Genomic DNA, 25,651 nt, shown 5'->3' with positions numbered 1-25,651 from the left:
ACGGCCAATCTCTGTACTATATTTCTCTCAGTTTTCCCTCCTCCACCCACAGTTCTGCTGACTTCTCTCCACACAGGAGAGACAGAACAGCTGAGGAAACAGCCGAGCGGTGGAAAACTTTTGAAAGCGTTTTGAGCCCACCCACCCTGAGGAGAGCATTCAAAGAAAAACAGGAAAGGGTGAGTAGGAGCTCCCTCAGCCCCCACACACAAGCCAGGGATTGTCACTCCCGCCCACCCCCGAGCCCAACAGGGGCCGACTGCTGGGCTGGAGCCACAGTGCCCACACACCAAAGTATGCAAATGTGTTTTCTGTGAGGATGATGGCATGGAGACAACTGCTCGGCTGTTTCAGACACCACGTCAGGAGGCTCGGGAGCGCAATGGGCTCACTGCATTTAAACACCTCCTCTAAGAGGTTGACCAGCATCTTTTTGGAATTTCTAGAGGTCATCGTTCTGGGAGAGTGAATGCCAGTCTGAAGATGGATGTGTTTCTGTTCTGGCAACCAAAATTAGACTCCCTAATCTAAAGGGTAATCAGTGCCCCCCGTGTGCGTATGTGCAATTTCATATTAGTCATCCTTTTTTCCCCTCTTCATTTCAATTTCTCTTCCTACTCCAGACGAGAGCTTTTAAGGCTGTCTGTCTTTTCAGGGATTGAGGGTGAGAAATATCTAAATTCATTTAGTTCTTAGTTCTGTTTAGTTCTCCATCTTTTCTTTGCTAGAGACTCCAGTCAGTGAGATGGACAAAAGGAGATTGGCTAATGCCATCATTTATCTACTCATTCACTCATTAAACAGACCTGTAATGAAGAGCTGCACAGAAAAGCTTCCTGTTCTTACCCAGTTTTTTATGGGTTTTTTTGTATGTTTTGTTTTTACATCTGATTTAGCATAGGGGTTTTGCATAGAACCTAGAATGTATGCAAGGGTTATGTAACCAATGGATAAAAAAAGATTATAAGTGTCCTTCCCTATAAGTGATCCATGAAAAGGTTTCCAGTCCTCCAAGTTAGACTAGTCCTATCTCCTAATTAAGTATCCATTCACTAAAATTAACTCATTCACCATTCTTCTTTACTCTGTGGGCACAATTGGCTTTTTTTCTGATTTTGAATGACATTATCCTCAAAACTGACCTAACTTTTATTGTTCTTGTCAGTATTATGTATTCAATGTGAATGATATATACCCATTTAGGTAACACATGCGTATTGAGTAGCTACAATATGCCAGATACTGTCCCAAGCACTGAGGCTGCAACTTTACATAATAACCCCTTTATGGAGCCAACAAGTGAGTGGGATCAGACAATCCTTGGCTTGCTGTTCTTTCCAAGACACAAAATAACTTTAATTATGCACTGCTATGCAGAAAACCAAAGTGAAGAATGTGGTTCTAATAAAATGGAAAACTAGGGATGGTTTGCTTTGTTAGCTAGGGGTGATAAAATGTTGAGATTCTTTGTTTATCAGTTCCACTGTCTGACTAGCTGTCTACAGCTAACATCCTAGAGGTTGGCAATATAGATGACTGCTAAATAGCTAATGTTTAGTAGAGTTTTGAACCATCAGACATTGTAAGGAATGTTTTAAAGCTGGTGTTAAGAACCAGATGGGCAAAGACACAAGACACATGACCACTCCAAAGGAGTCGAATTTTCTTTTCCTCCTGAACTCTTAAATTGGAGAACCAAAAAAGATACAAATGAGTTTTGCAGCCCTGGGCCTCTGAAATTAAGGATGAATTATTTCACAGTTTGTTGATGCCAACCAGAAATATAAAGCACTGAGGCTTCTTGTATTCGTGAGGGAGCATTCTGATGTGACTTATCAAATAAACAGGGTAGTGATTTGCGGCCAACAAAATCATGCTTGCCTTAAAAACGATCTATTGCGAGATTCATCAGGTGTCCAGAGAGCCTGGAGAGTCATCTTTGAGCTGTGGATTGAACATACCATTCTACCTCCGGGCACTGAGTGGTCTTTTAACACCTAACTGGAAAAGAGCTCCATCTCCAACACAGCCCCAAGCTATCAACAAGGCTCAGAATGTGGAATTTCCCTTCATTTCTAAACTTGTTGGACCAGGTCCATTCAATAACAAAGGATTCTTGTATTGGTCCATAACTTCTATAAACTTCTGCTTATCCAGCCTCTCAGATGTTCTCCTTTGGCAAGAAAAATTAAGAGAACCCACTGGCAAAGTCTCAAAGGGATAAATGAATGACAAGTCATGTTTTAATAAGCTCAACTTTTGTCTTAATGAAATTGATGGAAGGCCATTTTTTTCCCTAGAAATGGAACTGGCATTGATTTCTCTAGCTTTGATGAAGGATTTGTTTGGAATGCATTCTTCATTGTTGATAGCAAATCGACTTTTTTTGAGAGCCTCAGAATGACCAGAGAAAGGAAAACCATTAACTAAAGGGGTTCTCTTTACATCTATGTTTTTCATATGACAAAAGAAACCAAGGATATACAATAACTCCAAGTTGTCAGGCTGTTAAGGTATGTTAACACCGTCTGTGTAATGATACAAGTTTTAGAACTAGTAGAAAAAATAAGATGAACCTGAGTTTGCATCCTGACTCTGAACTCTCACTCCATCATTTAATACCTTGGCCAAATTATTTAACCTCCCTGAGTCTCATTTAATGGAAGTCATGACCTCCCTTCTATAATTGTCAAGAGGGTTAGATGAGACTTAGCACAGCTCCTGACATGTCAAAGGCCCTCCTTCCTTCTCCCCTTTTCCTTCTCCCTGAAGCCACACTTATGAGATGACATCACAGTTCCCTCAGTGAAGCGGCTACTAGGTTTCAGGGTTTCCAGATTTCTGCTGATTTAAGAACCCAACTGTGCTGGTATTATTTATGCAAATGCCAGCTGAGGACCAATGGTATAACAGGGATGAGTCACTCCAAAGCACTCCTTCATGGTCTGGTCTTGCCTTGGAAAAAACTGGGTTTTCCTCACTGATGATGGAGAATGATGGGAGAGATTGCCTGGGGACTCAGGCACTTCTGATCAAATGCTCTCACAGCATCAAGAGTTTTTATGCAGAGAATGTCCAGGACTCTCATGAGTGACATTCAACAGTGGTTAGCAGCTTGGATTCTAAAATCTAACAAAACAAGATTTGAGTCCTGATTGCCACTCACTAGCTGCTAGGCTCTCAAATCATCTGTTAGCTCTCAGAGTGCATGTAAGGATTAAATAAAGCAACATACATAAGGCATTTAGGACAGTGACCTGGTATATAGTGAATGCTTAGTAGAAGCCAGTAATAATCTCTCTGTGTTTCTGTCTTTGTCTCACTCTGTCTTCCTTCCTCTATTCTTTCTTTCTCTTCCTAAGTCTCTCTGTCTCTGTCTGTGTATGTGTGTGTGTTTCTCTCTCTGAGTTAACCACTCAGCTATTTGCTAATCATTGAGTCCTGCCTTCCAGCAATTGGCACATTAACAGAGACGCTGTTTCTTGTATGTTTACTGTGTTCTCACTTCAGCTGAAATGCCTACATCTCACCCTTACACACTCCACTCAGCGTTGATTCATCCTTTGATCATTATTTTGTGAAGCTCATCCTCACATACTTGAAAGAAATGATAATTATTGCTCAGTTGAATCAAACCTCACATCATAACTAAATAAATAGCTGTGGCTTGATCGGGAAGATAATCAAGAGCTTAAATAATAGACTTTATTAAAAAGCTGTCTGATTTCATACCATTATTTCCAAGTTCCATATCCTGCCAAAATAATTTACCTCAGTAAATTACTGATTTTTAAATGTCTCTAGCAAAATATGGATATAAATAATAATAATCTAAATATTCATAATCGAACATCATTCCCTATTGCCACAGACTGGAGGTTAAGAATACACCACCTCAGTGAATAAATTAACATTTACCAAAGACCCACAGCCTTTTATTAATAAATTTTAGCTTCATAGTTTTTATTGAGAGAGCTTTACATTTCTTTTTTCCAGGAAAATCTCTAGATTTTTCATGCTCTAGAAGAGGCAAGTATGTCTGTGATAATATAAATGTAATTAGTTCCTTTTTATTGCCAATATATTATGGAGACATTCAAATTTACATTATATACACGCTCACTATTAGTCTCCTGAGTTAGATGGTACCTATTCTGTATGACTACTAAAAAAGCATAGAACACATGCAATATCCTGTCTAATGATTCAAGTTAAATATACCTCAAAGAATGTTCTATCTTATTAAAATTCACACACATTTTCCTTACAAGGGAGCCACCATTCTGCATTGTAGCGTGTGCTTTATTACAAAGTTAGAGTTCATTATGAATAGTGATAGAGTTGCAAATCCAGTCCACAGCTTCATTAGCACAGCAGGGTTTTAGGAAGCATTTCTCCCTCTGTGAGCATAAACTTAGAGGCTGGTCAAGAGCCCTGCGCTGGGTTTCTGGCACACCAGGCTCTTCCCACGCAGAAGCGTCCTTACCTGAGGCCCTCGCCCTCGGGAGCGTGCTGTCTGCAGTACTCCAAAGTGTAGGTCTCAGTGGCCTCCAGGCTGGCGGGCCGCCAGCGGATGGTGGCTGAGTTCCAACACACGGTACAGTCCTCAGCCCGGATCACAGGGGTGGAGGGGGCTGCGGGGAGAGAACCAGGGCAGCTGTGGAGCTGTCTATGGCAGTTCTGCTTCCCTGGTCGCTGGGCTTGGGGATGATTTTAATATATTTTTTTTAATATGTCCGAGTTGAAAACCCAAAAGGTAAAATATACATAGAAATATACATAGTGAAAGGTCTCCCTCTCATCTTTGCTTTCAAACTGCCCAGTTTTCACCCATCCTCAAACAGCTTCTAATAGTAGCTTTATATAAATTCTTCTATAAATCCTACCAGGGTTTCTTCTTACATATACAAGCAAATGAATATGAAGATTTTTGTCCCTTCCTTTACACAAAAGTTAGCTGCCCTGACCTTGCCGTCAATAGGTACTCAATAAGTTGTTTTAAAAGGCTAGACGAAAGAATAAAACAGAGGGAGTGAGTCATTTCTCCCCCTAAGGGAGTTACAATTATCTGAAATACAAAGCAAACTTGGCGTATGACACACCTGCTTAAGCCCCTGTGAAAAGATTCCAACATGGGAATGCATTTCCAGCTGAATACCATTGCTGAAAAGTCTTTTGGGGGCTCCTAGTACCCATATGAGAAAGCCTGAGCTTCTTACCTTAGCAAGTGTGAACTCTATGTACTAGCCTTTCTTAACTCGTGTCCTCTTCTCCTTGTTTTTAAGTCAAAGAAATAATACCAAAATTCTAGTTGTATTCTGCACACTCCCTACTCTTTCTTACCTTGACACCTGTGCTCATATGTCTTCTTCAGATGGGATACACTCCTCTAACATATTACTTCCTACTGGTCCTTTAATGAGTCCATTTAGGCATAAGTTCTAGGAAGTCATTCCTGAGCCTGTCCCTGCCCCAGCCAGTCTTGGATATCCTTCCGGATCACAGCCCTTACCACACATTTTCCATGATTTTTTGTTTGATATCTCCCCCACTTGAGTATGAGCTTCTTGAAAAGAGGAGCCCAGTCTTATTCACTATTGCAAATGCAGCACCATACAACACCCAGTCTGCAACAGGTGCTTAACAAATGCTTATTGGTTGATCTTAATAGTCTGTAAAGAACTGAGTATTGCCTCTTAACACCCCCGTAACATCTCCTTTTTGTTGTCGTTGCTTATTGTTGTTTAGTTGGTGAGTCACTATAGTCCGCCAGTCTCCTCTGTCCATGGAATGCTCCAGGCAAGAATACGGGAGTGGATGGCCACTTCCTTCTCCAGGGGATCTTCCCAACCCAAGGTTCGAACCCATGTCTCCTGCACTGGCAGGCAGATTCTTTACCACTGAGCCACCTGGGAAGCCCCTCCCATTTCCTTACCTGTTCTAAAGATTGCCCTTTCGCTGGGCAGGCTACATCCTGTGAAATTCACAGCCATTACCCACACTTGATAGCATCGGTCAGGTTCTAAATCTTCAAAAACACAGTAGCTTTCTTTCACGGTCACTCTGTATTCTTCTACCAAATCTAGCATAAAACACAATCATAACTCTGAGGTATCTTCCTAAGTTAACTGAAAGCTATAGCTACTGGAAAAATTCAACTACACATTTTTCAGTGGGAAATACAAACTGATAAACTTACAGATATCACTAAGTGGTAGATAGCATTTAAGAACACTCAAGCAATAACATTCCAAAAGATAAGTAGAATGACATAGTATTACTTGTGAACATTTACCAGAACGTAATAGCACATCAGTAAGATTTCAAATTTCATATACCACAATTAAAGTAACTTGTTTTAATAGCAAATACTAAAATTGCATGGAATTTGTGTTAATTCTAGTAATACACTCTCAAGAAAAGTCTTAAGAAGCAATGACAATATTTTGAAAGAGTACGTAATAAAATAAGGACAATCCCATGTTTCCTAAATGTACACTGTTAAAAAGCATCTTTATAGATTAGCAAACCATTCAGTATGATTTTCAGTCTCAAATCTTGATTCCTTATCATGAATTCCAGAATTCTTTCAACTAGAGATTTCCATAATTGATAGAAATACTTAAACCCTGTTGATAGAGCATAAACTGTTCTAAGAAATAACTTTGTTCAATCAAGACATTTCCTAAAATTACTTATTTTACTTTAAGTATTTTAGTAGTAAATATTACTCAGTAACATTCTGAACACCTGCCCCTTGGGCCAATCTGATCAGTCTTACTGAAATTTCTTTCCTTTTAAAAGAACGATTTTCTTTTCTAAATTAGCCTCTGATAATTCCAAGTATCCTCTCATATTATTCTAGGATGTCATATCTTCAAAACCCCTCCAGTTAAGAAACCCAGATTATTCCCTTTTAAAGGAAATTTAGGAACTCTTCAGCTCAGCAGGTTCCTTCAATTGCATCTCTCTTTACCAGTGAGATATACTTTCTGGATGAAATTTTGGCTTAAATAACATCATAAAGACATATACACACTGAAAAACATTTCCCCCGTAGCCTAGAACCTGGGACTGCAATTCTCAATAGAATTATCCTTTTAGACTAAGTCATTTAGCCTGGTACTCCTTTTAACAAAGCACATAATATATGTTATTGGGGACCTATTACACACAGCATAGTATCACAGTCTAGACCATCAGATTATTGAACTGGCATCAGCAGAGTTCAAGGCATCAAAGGAATGAGACACAAGACAGGTATGTGTTTGAGGCATGGCAGGGGAAGGTGGGGAGGTGAAGCACTTTTATAAAGTACTCCAGGAAATAAACAGTTGTTAAGAGGAGTCTTGGAGAGCCATGAGGTTCTTTGATATAACTGGATATACAGGGAGGTGAAGTGTGGTATAACAAAACAGAGTCAAGCAAATAAAAACATAAGCTTTGAAGTCTGAAAGATATTTATTTAAAACCTGTCCTGGTCCCAAGTAATTTTTGTGGTCTTGGGCAAATTATTTAATCTCACATCCGTTTTCTCAATTGCAAGTGGGAATAAGAGCACTTTTCTTGTTGTGCTGTGACAGGTATATGGTAATAGGTTCCCAATAAGATATGAGATCTTACAGACAAATTTAGCCAACTTTACAATATGCCTATGGTTGCTTTCTTACTTTTTCTAATTTAAGTGTCACATGACATCCCAAAAGACTTAAATACTGATTAACAGCGAAATAAGTTATAATTCATTTCTTATTACAAATTGGTTCCTATACCATGTCAATCTTGTCACATGCTCATCTAATTTCCAAAAATATGGGTCTACCTTCAACAGGCAACACAGAATGTCAGCACTCCCAACTCTGATCCATCAAACTGCCTGGCTTCCAGGACTTATTAGAGGTCTTACTAAACAGAGAGATGTTTACAAAAGGCTCAACTGTAAGACATGCAATCCATTCACCCTCCCAAGCACTTTTACCTCTATCTTCACATTAATTTGGGACACCAGAAGACTATACCATACAGTCTTCTCATGCCTTGAGAAGTATGAACTCTGAATTTACCTTTATAGTTTGTTTGCAGCTTTTATCAAAGGGGGATCTGAGAAAATGCCAACCATGATATCCAATGCTGCTTTTGCACTAAAATTACTGTGGAGGACAGTGTCCTATATACAGCTCATTTCTCCTCTACAAAGTGGGACACTTTATGCTTGTGTTTTAGACTTCAGTTCTGATCGAAACTTCGTTTTCAACACTTTGGTATGTTACCTCATGCCTGAAAATGAGAATCACTCAATTGCTCTTGTTGACCTGAGAACTCAAAGCCAAATTTGAATTTCAGTTAAAATATTCATGTTGAAAAGTATTCATTCATGAACTTTATTCGTGTTAAATTATTCATCATTAGGATAATATTTATTCATTCTCGTTTCCTTTGGTCCTGATTTCCAAATTTTGCTTATATGTCATTTCATTATATAATTGCTGGTTCATTGTTGCTTTTATGAGTGGCTACAAATGCTTTGTGGAAAGAGTCCTAATAGGTATATGCTTAAATACTACACATTAAGATGTAGAAATGTACATATGCGTCTGAATATGTGTTAGCAATCCTACCGTTTACTTCTTGGTCATCTTGTGGCTCCTCCATGCAGTAAACCTGGAATGAGTCAATGACATCTTCTTTGTTCATGCTCCAGTAGACTGCGATTGTGGTGCTAGTGGCAGAATTGGGTTCCTGAGGTTCTAATCTAGGAGGTTGTGGAACTGGAATATAAGCAAGATTTATTATAACTAATGCTGTTTTACTGATTTCTTTTTCTTTTTGCAAAAGTCACCTGTGCTTATTGATAATAATACAAGCAATATAGAAGTACATGGAGAAAAAATGGGAGGGCTCTCTTGTTCTCAACAGCCCCCCAACCTCAAGGATATCCCTTGGAAGCAACCATTGTTATTATAGTTGTGTGTATCTCTCTCCAAAATGTCTTCTCTGCATGTGTACATATACACTATGATACACATAGATATAAAAAAAAATGGATCTCCCAATGGGATCACTCGATAATATTCTTCTTCAGTCCTATACTTTGAGTAATAAACTTATACAAGTTAGAGCATGCACCAAATGATTTGGTTTTCCTTCAAAACAAAACCTTGAGTTTGCATTGCTAGTAACCAATATCATATCCTTCTATGTCAACATAGAATCTATATTCAAATAGAGATCGATGAAACCCTTTTTAGCTATAGTTGCTTTATCATCAAGGCTGCAAAAGACTTGCATGAATAAAATATCAAAATACACTTTCTGAAACTACTATCCCATTTTCCCATATCCAACATGACTATACCTACAATTTTTTTTAATTCTTAAAAAATGTAAAAATTACATGAGGGAAAAGCACCCTATTGACTGATTCAAATATAAGGTTTAGATGTCTAGTATAAATTTATTGTTCTGATTTTAAAGGCAACAATGTTCTCAAGTGTTTTAATAGAGATGTAAAAAGTTTATAATTATGCATATTGAACATTCATGTACATACAATGCCATAAATTCAGCTCCTATGAAATTCTTCTCCAAAATTTTTGAGATATAAAAGCATTGAGTATAGTTTACAAATTAGAGGAAAAGGTTATTCCCATAGTTGAACAGATGAACTGTTTTAAAATTTATTTTTGTGGTTATTATTTTCCAGTCAACAATCCTGAGAGATGAGCTTGCTGAATAATATAGGCTAAATTTTATGTGATTACTTTATTTAAAAAAAGTCAACAATGAAGGGAAAGAAAACAAAGGTTAGTTCAACAGGAAAGTGGAAATTAGAAGAAATAAATGATTCTAAATTTAGAGAACGGAACAAAAAGAGACACACTGAAAAGATTCAATACAGAGATAAAGAGCAGAGGAAATACACAGTTATGAAAAATGAGAAGGAAGATAAGAGAATGGGCAAGTTTATGAGCTTTGGAGGGGAGAGGCTGGCCTAAGGTTAAATGCCAGATCCCCTACTTGTAAGCTTTGTTACTTCAGCTTCAGTTCCTCTATCTTTAAAACAGGAAAACAACAATAATGCTATTTCCTCCCAGGATTGTTGTAGAAAGCAAGATAATGCATATCAAGTGCTTAGCAAAGTACTGGACACGTAACCAGTGTCAACATTCAGAAAGCAACATGGCCTTTGCAGGAGCACAGAAAACGGAGGGGAGAGGCAGGCAGCCCTGACGATGCAGCTGAAGTAGAGACCCGTCATCGGGTAAACACAGAGGGACCACAGACGTTTAAGACGTGCCGGGAGGCTGAAAGAGAGGGCAGGAAGCCCCCCTGTCAGAGCACCTCCCCAAGGGCTGACGGTGCTTCAGAGGCTCTTACACTATCTTTGACTTTTCTGTTTGTCTTCCCAGCAGAAAGTCAGTGTCACATTTTAAGGGGTCCACCAGATAAATGTAGTTCAGTAAATTTTCATGTTGCCCTGGTTTATGGAAGAGCCAAGCAGATTGACTATTGTCTATCATCTTTGAAGTAGTGCTGGGAACTTTCTGAAGAACAAACAATGAAAATGCTCCCTTTTCCTCTATGAATTATACATTGAGACTTACCTGCTTTTTAAAATGGTAATATCTTTTCAGAAATCTTTATATCAGGTAGCTTAGCAAACTTTAAATTGATAATTGAGCCCCTCCCAAATCAACAAATTTTAAGGAATAGGCAGTTGTAGGGAACTAAGCAATGCATGTAGGCTAGAAATAATTTTGTACCTAACCTACTCCTTTAAAAACAATGACACTAAAACATCTTATTTCAAAACAAGGATCACTTTTATTGTTTAAACTATTCTAAAATTTAAAATGGAGTATGAATATTCCATGTATGTAATCTACTAACAGTGGCTCGATTTACAATTCCTATGCGGCACAAGAACATCAGAGGCTCTGACTTTATACATTATCAACACTATTTACACTTCTAGAGTAAGAAACTTGAGTAAGAGTGATGCCAAAAATGCAAAATGATTTTAAGGCTTCCAGACATAGGCTAAGGAACTGGGCAAAGGCATCACCCCCATGGATTCCCTCTGCCTGACAGAGCATGCCCATAAAGAGCTGTCGTGCTCAATGAGCTAAGCATTAGATCAGCCTGCGCTTCAGTACTTGTAGTGGATACAGATTCCCACACAACTGAGCTTTCAAGAAAGTCCCCAGGAGAACAGCATTATCTGCAGTAGCCAAAAGGTGAAAGGAACTCAGAAGTGTATCAACAAGTGAATGGATAAGCAAAATGCAGTATCGACATACAATGGGATTCATTCAGCTTTAATAAGGTAGGGCATTTTGACACATGGTACAACACGGGTAAACTTAGAGGACGTGATGCTCAGTGAAATAAGCCAGTAGCAAAAAAGACAAGTACTGCAGAATTCCATTTATACGAGGTACTTAAGAGTAGTTAAATCCATAGAGACAGGAAGTAGAAGGGTGGTTGCCAGAGCCTGGGGGTGTGGGTGGGAGGAATGAGGAACTGTTATTTAACAGATACACAATTTCAGTTTTGCAAAATAATTCTGGAGCTGGATTAGCGGTAATGGTTGTACAATGGTGGCTTCAATATGGTTAAAATGGTCAATTTTATTTTACACAAATTTTTTTTTTTTTTTAAGTTCTAAGGAGCAGAGTCAAGAAGCCTTGGGGTGTCACGAATCTATGGTTATCCCCCCTTTCACAGCAATACACTCAGCCTCTTTGGTGCAGACCAGTGGATCAAGCGCAGAGACTCTGAAAGCCAAACACCCCTGCCACACACATCCCCAATAGCTGTGTATCTAGAGCAATATGAGAAACAAGTCTCTGTTCCGTCTATTTCCTCACCTGTCAGATGGGAATAACAATAAAACCTGTCTCCTAGAGTTGTGAAATTAGAGGACAGTCCAACTAGAAACAGTCTCCACCCTGCCCGGCATCACGTAAGCAGGAAGAACCATTAGGGCTGCTCTGTTTCTCGTTATACTCTCTGAAGCAGAGGCGCAATGTGTGGCGTTCAAATCTCACAGACCAGTCCCCCCTAAGAGCTTGGAACTACTGGGACTGCCACATGTACTGTTTGTGAATGCACCATTAACACTTTGTGACCTCTGAAATGTACAAAACGCCCCCTCACTGCCCATCAGATTCAAAAGAATGTCCTTGAGACAGGGTACTCAGGGCTGGTGCACTGGGATGACCCTAGGGGATGGGATGGGGAGGGAGGTGGGAGGGGGGTTCAGAATGGAGAACACATGTACACCCATGGCTGATTCATGTCAATGTATGGCAAAAACCACCACAATATTGTAAAGTAATTAGCCTCCAATTAAAACAAATAATTTTTTTTTTAATCCCTTAAAAATTAAAGAGCTACTCTGTTGACCAGAATTTCTTGGTTTGCAATCTTGGCTCCATTCAAATGCTTCTTAAAGACATGATAAGAAAATACCCCTTTGTTCTGAGATATACCTAAAGAAAATCCATTAGGACAAATAACTGAATTTTTCATTTTATTTAGTGTTGGGGGCTGGGGGGGAGCTTTTTTGTTTTTCAGTTTTTTTGAAGACACAGTAGACTTTTACTAGTAACTAAATTAAAACTCCTCACGGGAATAAAAATTAATTCTCAATTTGAAAACAGAAATTGTCTTTATGGTTTGCTTTGCAAGATTATAGCATCTTTTAAGGAGTACATTTTACATTAAGTGAAACTTGGTTACTTCACTGAAACACAGTAGCTTTGAAAAAAATCTAAATAAATTTCATTGTCTTGTTTGTTAAAATAGCACATTAAAAAAGTATTTTGAAGAGTCGGCAGGATGCTTTTGACAGCTGAGCAGGAGGAGGCTCCTGGCTACATAGCATGATGCTGAGCTGTTAGTTCTCTATGTTAATCTGTTTAGTTTGAAAAAAAGGAAAAAGAACTCAACTGAAGAGGGGAAAGCCACTCCGAAAGAAAAACCTGTACAACATATATGAAAATATTTGATTTATCTTTCCTTTTATACCTGGCTGCTGGCGTGAAGCAAATAATCTCTAAGAGAGAGAAATCTTCTTTAGAGAAAAAAGAGAGAAGACCCTTTGATTCCATTGCTTCGTCCCGCCTCCTCAGTATTCCAGCACAGTCACAAAGCTTCAAATGGAAATGCCGTTTATAACTGAAATGGTATGCCAGTCTCACACTTTATTTCAGAATCTAGCTTTAAATTCTTACAAGAAAGATTTTTCCTTTTCCAGTTATAATTCCTTAGCTTCAAAAACTTTACAAAACAAACAAGAAATAACTGCCAAATTTCACTGAGGTAATTAATATATCAAAGTTCCTACCAGCCACTTGTTTTAACATCTGGTCACTTCTTGCTGAGCTATCATCATAATGTTCAAAGAGCGAAAATGCGGCAGGCATTTTCTCTAAAGAAGCAGTGTTCTCCATTGCAGAAAGCAACCTGTTGGGAAAATAATTCTGTTTAAGTCAAGAAATTATTAACATATACACAATGAAAGCTAAGAACAATTATTCAAAATGAAGTTGTTCTTGGTATTGGTGGTGGTGGTTTTTGTGAGGCATGGTAGCCAAAAAGGATTTAAAATGTTTCAAAATCTGGAAAGATACGTCTAAAATCTATTCATAGGATTCTTTAGTGCAACTGGTAACATTAGAAACTCCATTCCTATATCCTTAAATTGAACAGATTCCATTGAATTATACATTCTTAATTTTGCCTCTATAAAGTTAGTCCTAAAAATGATTACACTTGAATGATTGTTTTTATTCCCTAAAGATAAAAAAGGTTCAGAGCCCATCTGGAAAGTCAAATACTTTGTGATGTCTTTGCTGTTTTCAACTCTCAATATTATATATCTAGCCATTTAGTCTTTCAAGAAAATACACACATCTACTAAGTGCCAGGCACTGGGTCAGCAACAAAGGAGGATAAAGTCTGTCTATTCTTGAAAGACTAAATTAAGCCACAGTATATAAATTATTAACTTTTCTTTATATTCAAGACCCTATTAGGAGGGATGCGCTCAGCATTGGCATCCAGGTGAAATATGGACTTAAAAAAAGGGTTGATTCTGAAGAGGGAAACAGGGGAAGGAAGGACTGCAAAAGCATTTATCTTTAGCATGAGGGCCTAAAATTTGGTGAGAAGCTCTCCTCTGTGTACCTTACTCAAGAGGACAGAAAATACCTTCCAGAAATTAAATCAACCATTAGGAACTCCATGGACGTTGGGGTTTGGGCAGTAAACTCTAAGCCTTTTCACTTGCTACTGGAACTTTCTTCTCCTAGCCACCTGTGTGGCTCCTGCTTCACTTAATTTGGATCGCTATTAGAAAGTCAGCCCCTCAGAGAGGCCAGACCTCTGCTTCTTCTTACTTAACTCTGTTGTGCTGTTTCCTCAAACTCATTACAATCTATTTGTTTCTGTCTACTTCACCTGAGTATAATCTACATGCCAAAAAAGGACTTTGCTGGTTTCTCTACAGTATATGTTTCTTGGCACATAGTACGCTTTCCATAAATATATGTGAATCAATAAGAGGATAAGGTTTCCTTTGGGTAAGAATATCAGGATCTTAGGTCTGGAAAATTTATCAGTATAAGTGGAAAACATGATAAAATATAACTGAAATATTTAATGAATGCTCACTATGCTTACAAGTGTTACGAATAATAAAATTCACTATCTTCTGATTTGAGGGAGATGCTCCATTAGGGGCTTCAAAGAGGAGGTGATTTTGCTGAGTCTTAAAGGATCTTTAGGAGTTTCCTAGGCAACAGAGTATGAGTGTTGCTGAGAAAACAGCATAAATGAAGGCATGGGGCTATAAAAAAGTAAGACACACTCAAGGGCCACAGGGGACCATGGACCTTGAGAACTGGGAAATGGAGACAATTAGAGATGAACTAGAAAGGTGATTTGAGACTTGACTGGGAAGTCTTTCACATCCACCAAGAGTTTCCATTTTGCCCTTTAAGGCAAAGAGAGTCACAGAGGGTTTTACACAAGGGAATTTTAGAAGAACACCCTGACATGAGTCTGAAGGGAGATCTCCAGCACATGGAAAGGCAGTGAAGCCAGTTGGGAGGCCCCAGGATGCTCTAGATGAGGGAAGGCAACGTGAACCTTAATTAAGGCTTTAGGGATGCAGGGGGTAGGAAATAATAGACTCAAAATGAACAAAGAGGGGCTACGAGTGCATATACTAAGCCCTCTCAGTACATGTCACTGACTAAATGGAGGACTCTTCATAGCACAGAAGCTGTAGCTATAGATAAAACATGTAAAATGTTTGAATTTTCCCTTATGCACTGATCTGTTAAAATTTATTGGTGTGTGTAAGGGCAAGCCAATGTCTTTTTATGAGCAGGTCCTACAAATGGTTGAGACTCTCTTCCATTATTATAACACAAAAGAGCAAAACAGAAAAAGCATGCGTCCTCTTAACAGAACAGCATTTTCTAAGCAAATGTGTTTTTCAGAATATGCAAATTTTGAGTCTAAATATGCTTGACAGCATTCTTTAATTTAAGCATTTTTGGTGTTGTGAAAAATGATTTAATATGCAAGCATTGCCTTTAGATATATAATACGATGAGAGGGAGAAAAAGCAGCAAGGGGAAGAACTAGAAAATTAGCATTTCTCATAGGAACACCAATAACATTGAGACTTTAAGGTACAAGTTATCATGAGAACCTGAAAGGTTTCATTTCAGTGAAAAAAATCAATCTTCATCACATATGTGCACATTTAACAAGATTTTCTTTAATTGTTCATATTTCTTCATCAAATCCTGAATTTTGTTATCTTTTTTCTTTACAGAAAAATAATGGTTATCCCAAGTATACTTTCCTTTTGGCAACATGCAGCTTTAGCAAAGATTAATTCATTGCCAATTGGACAATGAGATCAAAATTAATTAAAAAGACACACAGATGAACAAGTTCAAGCACAAAACCAAAGAAATGGTATTTAGAATTAAACACATGTCAACTCATATTAGCAAGTTAATATTCTAATGTTTAGAAAAATAAAAAATGTGAAACTATAGCATTTTTAAAGGCAAATACATTTGCAAATTTTCATTCACTAAACTTTCTTGCTGATTAGTTTCTTCCACAAGCAGATGAAATATAATAAATAAGCAAAAATGCCTGTATGCTGTCCAGTGCATATGGAATGGCATTCTAAATCCATATACTTTGGGGGGTAAAAATAAACATCAATAATACTTAGAAGAAGTGTGTAATTAAAAAAATAATAAAGAAAACTGGGAGCAAGGCCTGGGTATCAGTTTTCAGACCTGCACAGTGTGCCTCTGGCTCCTGTGTCAGAACTGGTCTCAGTTCTGGTCCAGAACTGGTCCCACTACTGGATTCTCCTGTAGTAGATCTGGGCTGGAGCTCCCGGAATCACCACACAGGTAATTCAGGCACAGCCAGTCTGTGGCACCACTGGGCCAGAGGACAGGCTGTTATAAACCAGAGGTTCTCAATCCTGCCAGTCCATTGAAATCACCTAGCAAGCTTTAAAAATGCCCTGGCCACACCCCACAGCAGTTAAGCCAGAATCTCAGGATGTAAGACTCAGTCATCAGCATTTTTTAAAGCTCCCTGAGTAATTCTATTTATAACAAAGCCACTGTAATAAAACCCTTATTGATTATTGCCAGTATTAATACACAAATTGCTTTCTTAAAGCATTTTGGCAATATTCTTTTTTTTTCCAGAAGTTGTAAATATAGTTTAATGTAGATATGAAACATAAATTTTAAGGGGGAAGTTTTAGTTTCATTATACATTTGTTATCAATTTTTTCATTCTCTATTTCCTAGCCTATATCTTTTTCTTCATACTAATTATGATAAAATTATGGAAGAAATGTTTACATATTGGCAATATTCTGTTGAATAGATTTCCTTAACAGGTAAATAGGATTCATCTGTGTGGTTCTCATCTAAAAAATCAGGTTTCTAACTGAAAACCATTTTTATATATTTTAATATATCACAAATTCCTGATTTTTTACTTTATGCTATTTTACAATTTGAGACTGAATGAAGCAAACTGAAGATGATATTCACAATTTTAGAAATTTACATTAAAAGGGTAAAATTGATTAAAGAAATAAACAAAAAAACATTAGGCTCAGCCTGTAGGAAAGACCTCAAGCCTGTCTATGGGGCAGAAACGAAAATTAGTCAGATCAGTATGAGCATCTCATTATCAGATGCTCAGAAGATAAACAAAGATTTGTTGTTATGTGTTTTTATAAACAACACTTCCTGATTTCTTGTTGAGTGTTTTGCCTTTAAAGAACTTCTCTTAGATTGAGTGTTAAAAACAACAAACACGAAACAAAAATCAAAAGAAGATTCATTTAGGTCAGCTGAACAGAAAGAGAAGATAAATGTATGCCTGTCTTTTGAAGAGAAAATGAGAGAACATTCCATTAAAGATTACATAAGTCATCAAATTGCTCAAGGCAGATATGAATGATCCTTTCAAATACTCATATACAACCAATAAGTCAAAGTATATACAAAATGTTCTGTACACAGTGACGGAAAAGATAGCCTAGTCTAGATTAGGTTAGAAATACAGATTACATCTCAAGGAAGCAGTTAAAAACCTACATTATGATAATTGTTATTTAACTAAAGCACATGCAGTTTTCTTTCAAAAGCTTTCATTTAGCTTTTAAAAGCACTGTAGCTAAAAGTGCAAATCCAGGAGCTCACTACATGTATGTCTTTTTTAACTGGCAGCTCATTTTCTATAAAGCACCAAAATATTAAAAATAAAGCATACAGTCATGCTCTTCTCAGCCACCACTACATTGTGCCACGTTTTCTATACCTTTCATTGATTTCCTCAAAAGACTTACGAAGGAATGAGACAGAGAGAGAGATTGAGATGGGAAAGGGGTGGGGGGAGAGAGAGAGAGAAACTAGTTAACAACCATAAAGAAAAACCGCCCTGGAGAGTTAAGATTGTGTATGTTCTAATAATCATTACACTCCTCAGCTACCTTTGAGGTTGTTTCCTTTTGGGGGGCTTCATTCCACGCAGCAAAGGAATTAGTGCTCAGAAGGGGTGGGGAGCGGGGTCTCGGATAGAGGGGGCTTTAGGTCTGCTCTCTACCATCAGCAAAGTGGCAACACTTTGCCTCTGCTCTGCTTCTCTCTATTCATTAACAAATGAATTAGTTTCCAGAACTGAATTCTCTGAAGCAAGTAAAATGACTGAAACGTGTTCAGTGTGTGAGAGAGAGAGCGCAAAATGTAATCAGTAGTTATCTCTAGATGATACTTTCTCTGTGCTTTCCTATATTTTCCAAATTTTCTAAACTGCATATATATCACTTTTATAAGTAGGAAAAACATGCTTTTCTTTTTCACAACTTGTTCTTCTAAAGAGAAGAAAATACTCTTATCAAACCCAGGTAAGATTCTTAGGGAACACAAAGCACTTTATTAATGTTATACTTTACATGAGGTACTTAATTTTAAAATACTAAAGCTTTGCCTTAATTAAACATAATGCAACTGAATGATTTCACCCTCCTCTGAGGATGCCACGTCCATCCCACCCAAATTTTCTGCCCAGTTTTGCCTTGCTCCATCTCCAGTCTTCACTAAAGGGCTGGGAGGACAGAGGAGCTTTGACAGCTCATCATAGAAAGGTGCTTTCCTCAGAGTTGACAGCTGGGTCTGGAATTGCCCTCGAGGAAAACATCGCCAACACTTCTGGTTAATCCTGGCTCTGAGGAGAACCAGCATTCTACCGCGGTTTAGGGAATTGGGAGAGCAAAGAGCTGCCTCTGGGCGAAACTGGAGGAGCACCCAAGGGATTCCCTGTGCACAGGTACTTATCTGAATTAAGGAATCTGGTCCCCAGGAAGACCCTTGTAAAAAGATTAACATGATATCTAAAAGAGGTATCATTCTATGTCTTTCTTTTGCATGCTGAAAGCGTACCAAAATGTTGCTCTCCGCTCGGTGAGGCTCAGAGGGCATGGTCAAGAGGTCATTTCAGATTAGGGCATGGAGTGGGGACGGGCACGGCAAGATCAGGCCTGCACCTACAGGCAGCATAGCACAAATAAAGTTTTCAGGCTGCTTTCCCTCCCTCTTAGAAGGCGATCAATCGTTGTGACAGAACGGACAGATGCTGCTGCAGGCTGGCTTCCATGTGCCCTTTCGCTGGATCTGGGTGTTACGGCTTTAAGGACTGGATGGACCTTTTCCATGAGCATCTGGCATGCCCTAATAATTTTTAAATGAGAATTATAGAAACTCCCCAGAGAGATATATATGATCTCAGAAAATAGCAAAAGTTGAATTTTTAAAAATAGACTTGGGCCAGACTGGGTTCAAGGTGTCTGGATCTGTTTGAAATGGTGCTTACAGTCAAGAAAACGGTCTCGTCAAGCTCCTCGGCTTCTCTCACGATGGTCTCCAGGGTGTCCTTGGCAGTGTCCATGCTCTGCAGAAAATGGACCATCTGGTCATGCAGGAACTCCATCTTCTTTCTCTTCACTTCTTCAAAGCTCTGGGCTTTCTCATCATATTGTGCTAAAACCTTCTTCATCATTTCCTCATTCTGTTCTTCTAGCCGTTTCTCATTTTTACTACAGTTTTCCTAAAAATTAAAAACAAAAAACCAATTCTGAGTGAAAAAAGAAGTATATGTATTTTTCACGAGAAACACTAGCCTTTTAAAGAATTAATCTTGGGCATTCTGGTAAGAGAATCACAGATGATGTACACAATCTGAATTTTCAGCCTATCAACCTCCTTTGCCATAGTTATCTCTGCAACAGAATTCACTGTAAGAAGAGACAATCTAGAAGGATTTAGTTAATGAAACACACACAAAAAAATATCTGTAGGGAAGTCTTGCCCACCTGCATTCCCACACGACAAAACCTGGCATCACAATGAATGAAGATCAGGTAGCCAAGAGGGTTCAGTGCCATCTTTCCCACTATACTAAAATCAGAGTGTGGAGGAGGAAACAGCGAGGATACTGGACAGGGTGCCACAGCCACAGATGCTCTCCAGGGAAGAGGCACCTTCTGCTAGAGTCGGAGAAACCACATGGCTTGTCTGGACAAACTCTGATGCTTAGCTGTCCTGACTAGCGTGTGTGACAGTTTCTCAGTCATGTCCGACTCTTTGTGACCCCATGGACTTACCCAGCCGGGCTCCTCCATCCACAGGATTTTCCTGACTAGAGGGCTAGTGATGAGGTGATCATATTGTTTACTGTCTGAAAGGAACACTTTGGTGGCAGTGGAGGTTGGGCAGCAACAGCACTAAAAATAACCAGCAGGGGCACCCCCGTCCAGTACTCTTGCCTGGAAAATCCCATGGACTTAGGAGCCTGGTAGGCTACAGTGCATGGGGTTGCAGAGAGTCAGACACGACGGAGCGACTTCACTTTCACTTAACTGATTTACAGCAGGAGTTAAGCAGACCTTTCACAAGCAAGCTAGAACGAGGAGTGATGGGGAAACTGCACTCCAGCCTCCCACAGAAGTCTGTCAATACTGACTGATAAGTAAGGATGTCTGGGCTTGTCGGGAGCCAGCACGGGCCATCCCACCCATGACAAGGTCATGCGGAAGAGACCTGATAAGCAAGGCTTCAGGACTTGAGGTGCTCCCTAGACCAGCTCGAGCATCTACCACCAAACCAGAATCTGTCTGTTTTATTATTTTATGACTTTCACCAACTCTCCTGACATTAACAGGGGGCTATCCCTGACCACCTTTCTCTGGAGAAAATCAACTTAAGGCTCTAGCTAATAAGTCTCCTGGACATGAGAGGAATATTTCAAATCAAACCCCCTCTGTTAGCATTCTAGCTTGCTTGGCAGGTTTATCCAGACTCTTGCAGCTATGCTTGTGATTATTCACAGCCTCCCAACTGTGAGAGGTACAGGAAGCCTAAAACATAGACCCTTTCAAAGAGTTAAAAGTTATTAGAGTGGTGCTGGTGTAGGATTTCATTATTGGACCAATGCTTGTTGCTAAGTTCCCATATCTCTTATCCACTGTGCACCTGGGAGTGCATTAGTTAACATAGTTGGAATGTAAGAAAAACAAGTGTAGCCTTGAAAGTAACCACATCAGGCCTTTGAGCTAATTGGTTCTTTCTTGTAACTCACTGCACCTTTGCTCCGTGAGAAATGTAACTCTGTTTAGCATTTTCTGAGGATGACATAGATTAGAAATATAAAGAAAAAACACTTTGAGGGAAAATAAGTTTTCTGGTTGAGCAGCCTTTATCAAAAGAGGGTCATAAAATGTTCACAGGCCTCGAAGGCCAGAAGACAATGTACACAACATCATTTGTGGGAAAGGTATGCAGAAAAAATCCTGGCTTCGATAAGGGCAAAACTGCTGGAGTGTTTGGGCTGATTCTGCATGACCTTGCATCTTTTATTTCCCTCTATGTACAAGTCAAGGTATAAAAGTCCCTTTTGAAAATAAAGTAATGGGCCTCGCTCACCGAAGCTTGGTCACCCCGTCTTTTTTTTTTTCTTTCTTTCTCTCTCTTACTCTCTTTTTCAGGCTGATCCCTTGGAGCATAGAGGCTCTCTGTGTTCACTTATCTGCCTGGGTTTCTAGGACCTGAACAGGAAGATGTTCTGTGTCTTCAATCCCTCAGGAGAACGGTAGGGCACCTACGGCCTCCGTGAACAGAGCAAGCTCCTTGTCTCGGGGCTTTATTGGCTTTCTGTGTAAACCAAGGAATATCAGCCTCTTTCTCTCCTCTATTTTCTTATCTACAACATTCTTTCTTTCAGTTCCGTCCAGTTCAGTTCAGTCGCTCAGTCGTGTCTGACACTTCGCGACCCCATGAATCACAGCACGCCAGGCCTCCCTGTCCATCACCAACTCCCGGAGTTCACTCAGACTCACGTCCATCGAATCAGTGATGCCATCCAGCCATCTCATCCTCTGTCATCCCCTTCTCTCCTGCCCCCAATCCCTCCCAGCATCAGAGTCTTTTCCAATGAGTCAACTCTTCGCATGAGGTGGCCAAAGTACTGGAGCTTCAGCTTTAGCATCATTCCTTCCAAAGAAATCCCAGGGTTGATCTCCTTCAGAAAGGACTGGTTGGATCTCCTTGCAGTCCAAGGGACTCTCAAGAGTCTTCTCCAGCACCACAGTTCAAAGGCATCAATTCTTCGGCGCTCAGCCTTCTTCACAGTCCAACTCTCACATCCATACATGACTACTGGAAAAACCATAGCCTTGACTAGACGGACCTTAGTCGGCAAAGTAATGTCTCTGCTTTTGAATATGCTATCTAGGTTGGTCATAACTTTTCTTCCAAGGAGTAAGCATCTTTTAATTTCATGGCTGCAGTCACCATCCGCAGTGATTTTGGAGCCCAAAAACTAAAGTCTGACACTGTTTCTACTGTTTCCCCATCTATTTCCCATGAAGTGATGGGACCGGATGCCATGATCTTTGTTTTCTGAATGTTGAGCTTTAAGCCAAGTTTTTTGCTCTCCTCTTTCACTTTCATCAAGAGGCTTTTTAGTTCCTCTTCACTTTCTGCCATAAGGGTGGTGTCATCTGCATATCTGAGGTTATTGATATTCTTTATCTTGCTCTAAATCATTCACCAACGCCATTTCTCCTGAGGGTTACCCTGGATCCTGCGGGGGCTGGACCCCAGCATGGGCTGAATTTATATATCAAAGGAGCGTTCCTATCCCCTTCTTTCACTCCAGAGAGAGCAGGGTCGGCATGAACTCATCAAAGACAGTGGTACCATGAGAGACACTCATCTGTCCTTAGCATGGAACACTGGACAATGCTTTAGAGCATCTCTGCAGAGCTAACCCAGTGAAAGGCAGGATGGTAGAGCAAGTAAGTTCCAATCTTGGCTATAAACTTACTATGACCTTGGGTAATATACTTAACTCTAAATCTCAGTTTCTTACCTATAAAATGGGAGCAAAAATAACTCCCATTTCATATGGTTACTGTAAGGATCAAATTGGACAAGCATGTAAAGTGTTTGCCCTATCATAGTTAGTACCCTATTTGCATATGTGCATGTGTTTTTAAGGGCACATCATTTATCCTTAGACAGGAAGTAATCTCACTGATAACACAGAGGGAAGATTTAGGGACTACTTTTAATGGAACAAAACCAACAATGGCAAACCACAAATGCACACACAAACCCAAATTCAGGTCATTTTAGCTTTATTTACTTGTGATGTTTTAAGCGAATTGGGATAAAGTAAAAAGGAAAAGGTAACTTACCTCAATGGTATTAAAAAAGGATTCTATCTCACTAACAAAGGCTTCAATCCTCAAGGATTTTTCTTGCAAATCTTCTAGAAAGTCCGCTAATTGAACCTGAAGAAAAGAATGAAGCTATCCTTAGTATATGACATTTGAGAAAAGAACTTCAAGCAGAGAGTTCCAATTTCCTTATAAATTTAGTATGTTTGGTAGAGATACACTATATCATGTTCACAAACAAATCAACTTTTAAATTTTCTTTGCTGCTTCATCTAAATTGACTATATAGGTAATGTCTGATAAACAATTAGGAAGCTTATGAGTGACAGCAATTAACAGTTTATTTTCCTATGCATGAGGAAGGCCTTCTTGGTCAGCTGGTGAATTCAAAGTATACTTGTTTTAGTAAACTATGAATTGAATTCTTTCTCCTTAGTAAGGCCTCAATTTTTATACACTGTCTTTCTTCCTAGATAGCAGACTTTTCTCTGCACTGGTCCAACATAGCTGAGAAACCTCCTCACATTTGCACCAATGGTTCCAGGTGCACTTGCCTCACATGACCCTGAGAAGTCACCAGGCCTGAAATCTAGCACACCAAACAATGAAAACTATCTACTAAAGAGATCTGAAGATTCTAATGACCCTCAACAGTACGTATTAGTTATAAAGGTAGCTGTGATCTTTCCTGCAAAACTTAACAACACAGAATAAAAGAGCTTCCATCCACCTGATTCACTATCCACAGAACGATGGAGAGATTACACTGTGGGAAGTCCCTTTGGGATCTGGTTCTCTGCTTCCTGCTCACGCCCCCGCCTCTTCTCTACAGGGCTCCAGGATTCTCTCACCTATGTGCCTTTTTAGAAGGCAATCCCTGTGTCTAGAATGTCCTCCCTGCCCTGGTTTGTTAGAACTCTATCCTATTTAGGCTCGCCAAAGCTGCACCTTCTCAAGACATCTTCGCCATCTCTCCAGTCCCCCTCCACCATTTCATTCACTCCCAGAGGGTTTCTCACTCAGAACACTGCATTTCCAGGATGCTGTGTGATTTGGGGGAGCTACAAGTCCAGGTTCCTTTATTTTTGTTTTTATTCCCTATGATGAGCACAGCTCTTAACATGGAATAGGAAGGGAGAGAGAAAGAGGGAAGGAAGAGAGTGATGGAAGAAATAAATGACAGATAAAAGATAATCCACCACAACGGGGATAGAGTGGAGGGAGAAGCCAGGACCTGGATAATCTACAAATGCAGCCGTCAGTTCCCGAAAAATCACAAATGGCCACTCACAAGATGCTAGAGAATTCTCAAGTGACAACTTCTTAAATTTATTTTTAATTTTTAAAAAGTGCCAACCAACTCAGTCTTCACAGTCCATTTAATGAACGAAGCAAGTCTCTGGCTTAGTCAATTTGTTTTGCACTTTCTGTTGATACTCTTTGGAGAAGGTCCGGAGAAAAATAAAAAGAACTTTAAAATGGTTTTAAGGCAGGAGACATCATATCTCTCTCTGCTTCTGAAATTTGTTTTAAATTGACAGGATTTAGACAGAATTATTTTTTTAATTTCTAAAACTCACAGAGATAAACAGAACATAATTAAGAAGGCTGGAAAAAAGTCTTCTTTCTGCTGACAGTACCCAGTAGTTGTTAGTTAACAAAACCAAAGAACGGGACATGTTTCATTGGTGCTGATGCCATCTGAATGCCTGAGAGTCCAAAAAGAAATTGAACCACGGCCTACCCCCAAACTTGACTAGGTAAAGTTTCAACAAAATTTCACACTGTAAAAATAGGACCAATATCATACAAGTTGAGAAGGATTATTTTTCCAGAAAAAAAAAAATCCAAGATTCAAATGTGTTATCCTACTGAATCAAAATGAATCTGACAATTATCAGTGACCTAACTGAATGATCATATTGAAAACCACTACCGTTACAAAGGCCCTGAGCAGAGTAACAGAGATGCACATCAAAAGCACGCGCTCTGGCATCAGACAGATCCGGGTACCAGTCCTAGTTCTGTCTTCTATGATCTTGGACTTAATGGGCTCTCTGAGCCCATTCTGTTACCTCCAAATCAAAGACAGTGACAGGATTTTTGTGAGAATTAAACAATATCCTGTATATAAAGAACTTAACATATTGCCTGGCCCATAGTTAAGTGCTCAGTTCTTGCTATTACTTGCAATTTTAGATCATTCTGCTACTGCATGGAGAATAGATTGATGAAATAAGAGTGCAGATTCCAGTTAGAAGGCTATTGAAAGGTAGGTAAGAATCTTAAAGACTAAGTGTTTGAGTTCCAATAGTATTTCTAAGAAGTAAGATATTTATAAGGATA

At 39.2% G+C, this 25,651-nt stretch overlaps 1 protein-coding gene across 2 annotated transcripts in view; it reads right to left on the bottom strand.

The window, feature by feature from the left end:
- Window positions 1-25,651, bottom strand: part of CMYA5 (cardiomyopathy associated 5) — a 98,448-nt gene that overhangs the window by 18,358 nt on the left and 54,439 nt on the right. For both annotated transcript variants that reach the window (XM_052646587.1, XM_052646588.1), the window contains 7 exons: window positions 23,324-23,419; window positions 19,441-19,674; window positions 17,890-17,912; window positions 13,352-13,470; window positions 8,619-8,768; window positions 5,936-6,082; window positions 4,487-4,634 (listed from right to left, as the gene is read on the bottom strand). In XM_052646587.1, the coding sequence (XP_052502547.1) occupies window positions 4,487-4,634; window positions 5,936-6,082; window positions 8,619-8,768; window positions 13,352-13,470; window positions 17,890-17,912; window positions 19,441-19,674; window positions 23,324-23,419 (917 nt within the window). The remainder of the gene's footprint in view (window positions 1-4,486; window positions 4,635-5,935; window positions 6,083-8,618; window positions 8,769-13,351; window positions 13,471-17,889; window positions 17,913-19,440; window positions 19,675-23,323; window positions 23,420-25,651) is intronic.

Source organism: Budorcas taxicolor, chromosome 10 (genome assembly GCF_023091745.1).
Source record: "Budorcas taxicolor isolate Tak-1 chromosome 10, Takin1.1, whole genome shotgun sequence".
Taxonomy (NCBI): domain Eukaryota; kingdom Metazoa; phylum Chordata; class Mammalia; order Artiodactyla; family Bovidae; genus Budorcas; species Budorcas taxicolor.
The sequence above is the reverse complement of the archived record's forward strand: the minus strand, read 5'-3'. Positions and strand labels throughout refer to the sequence as shown.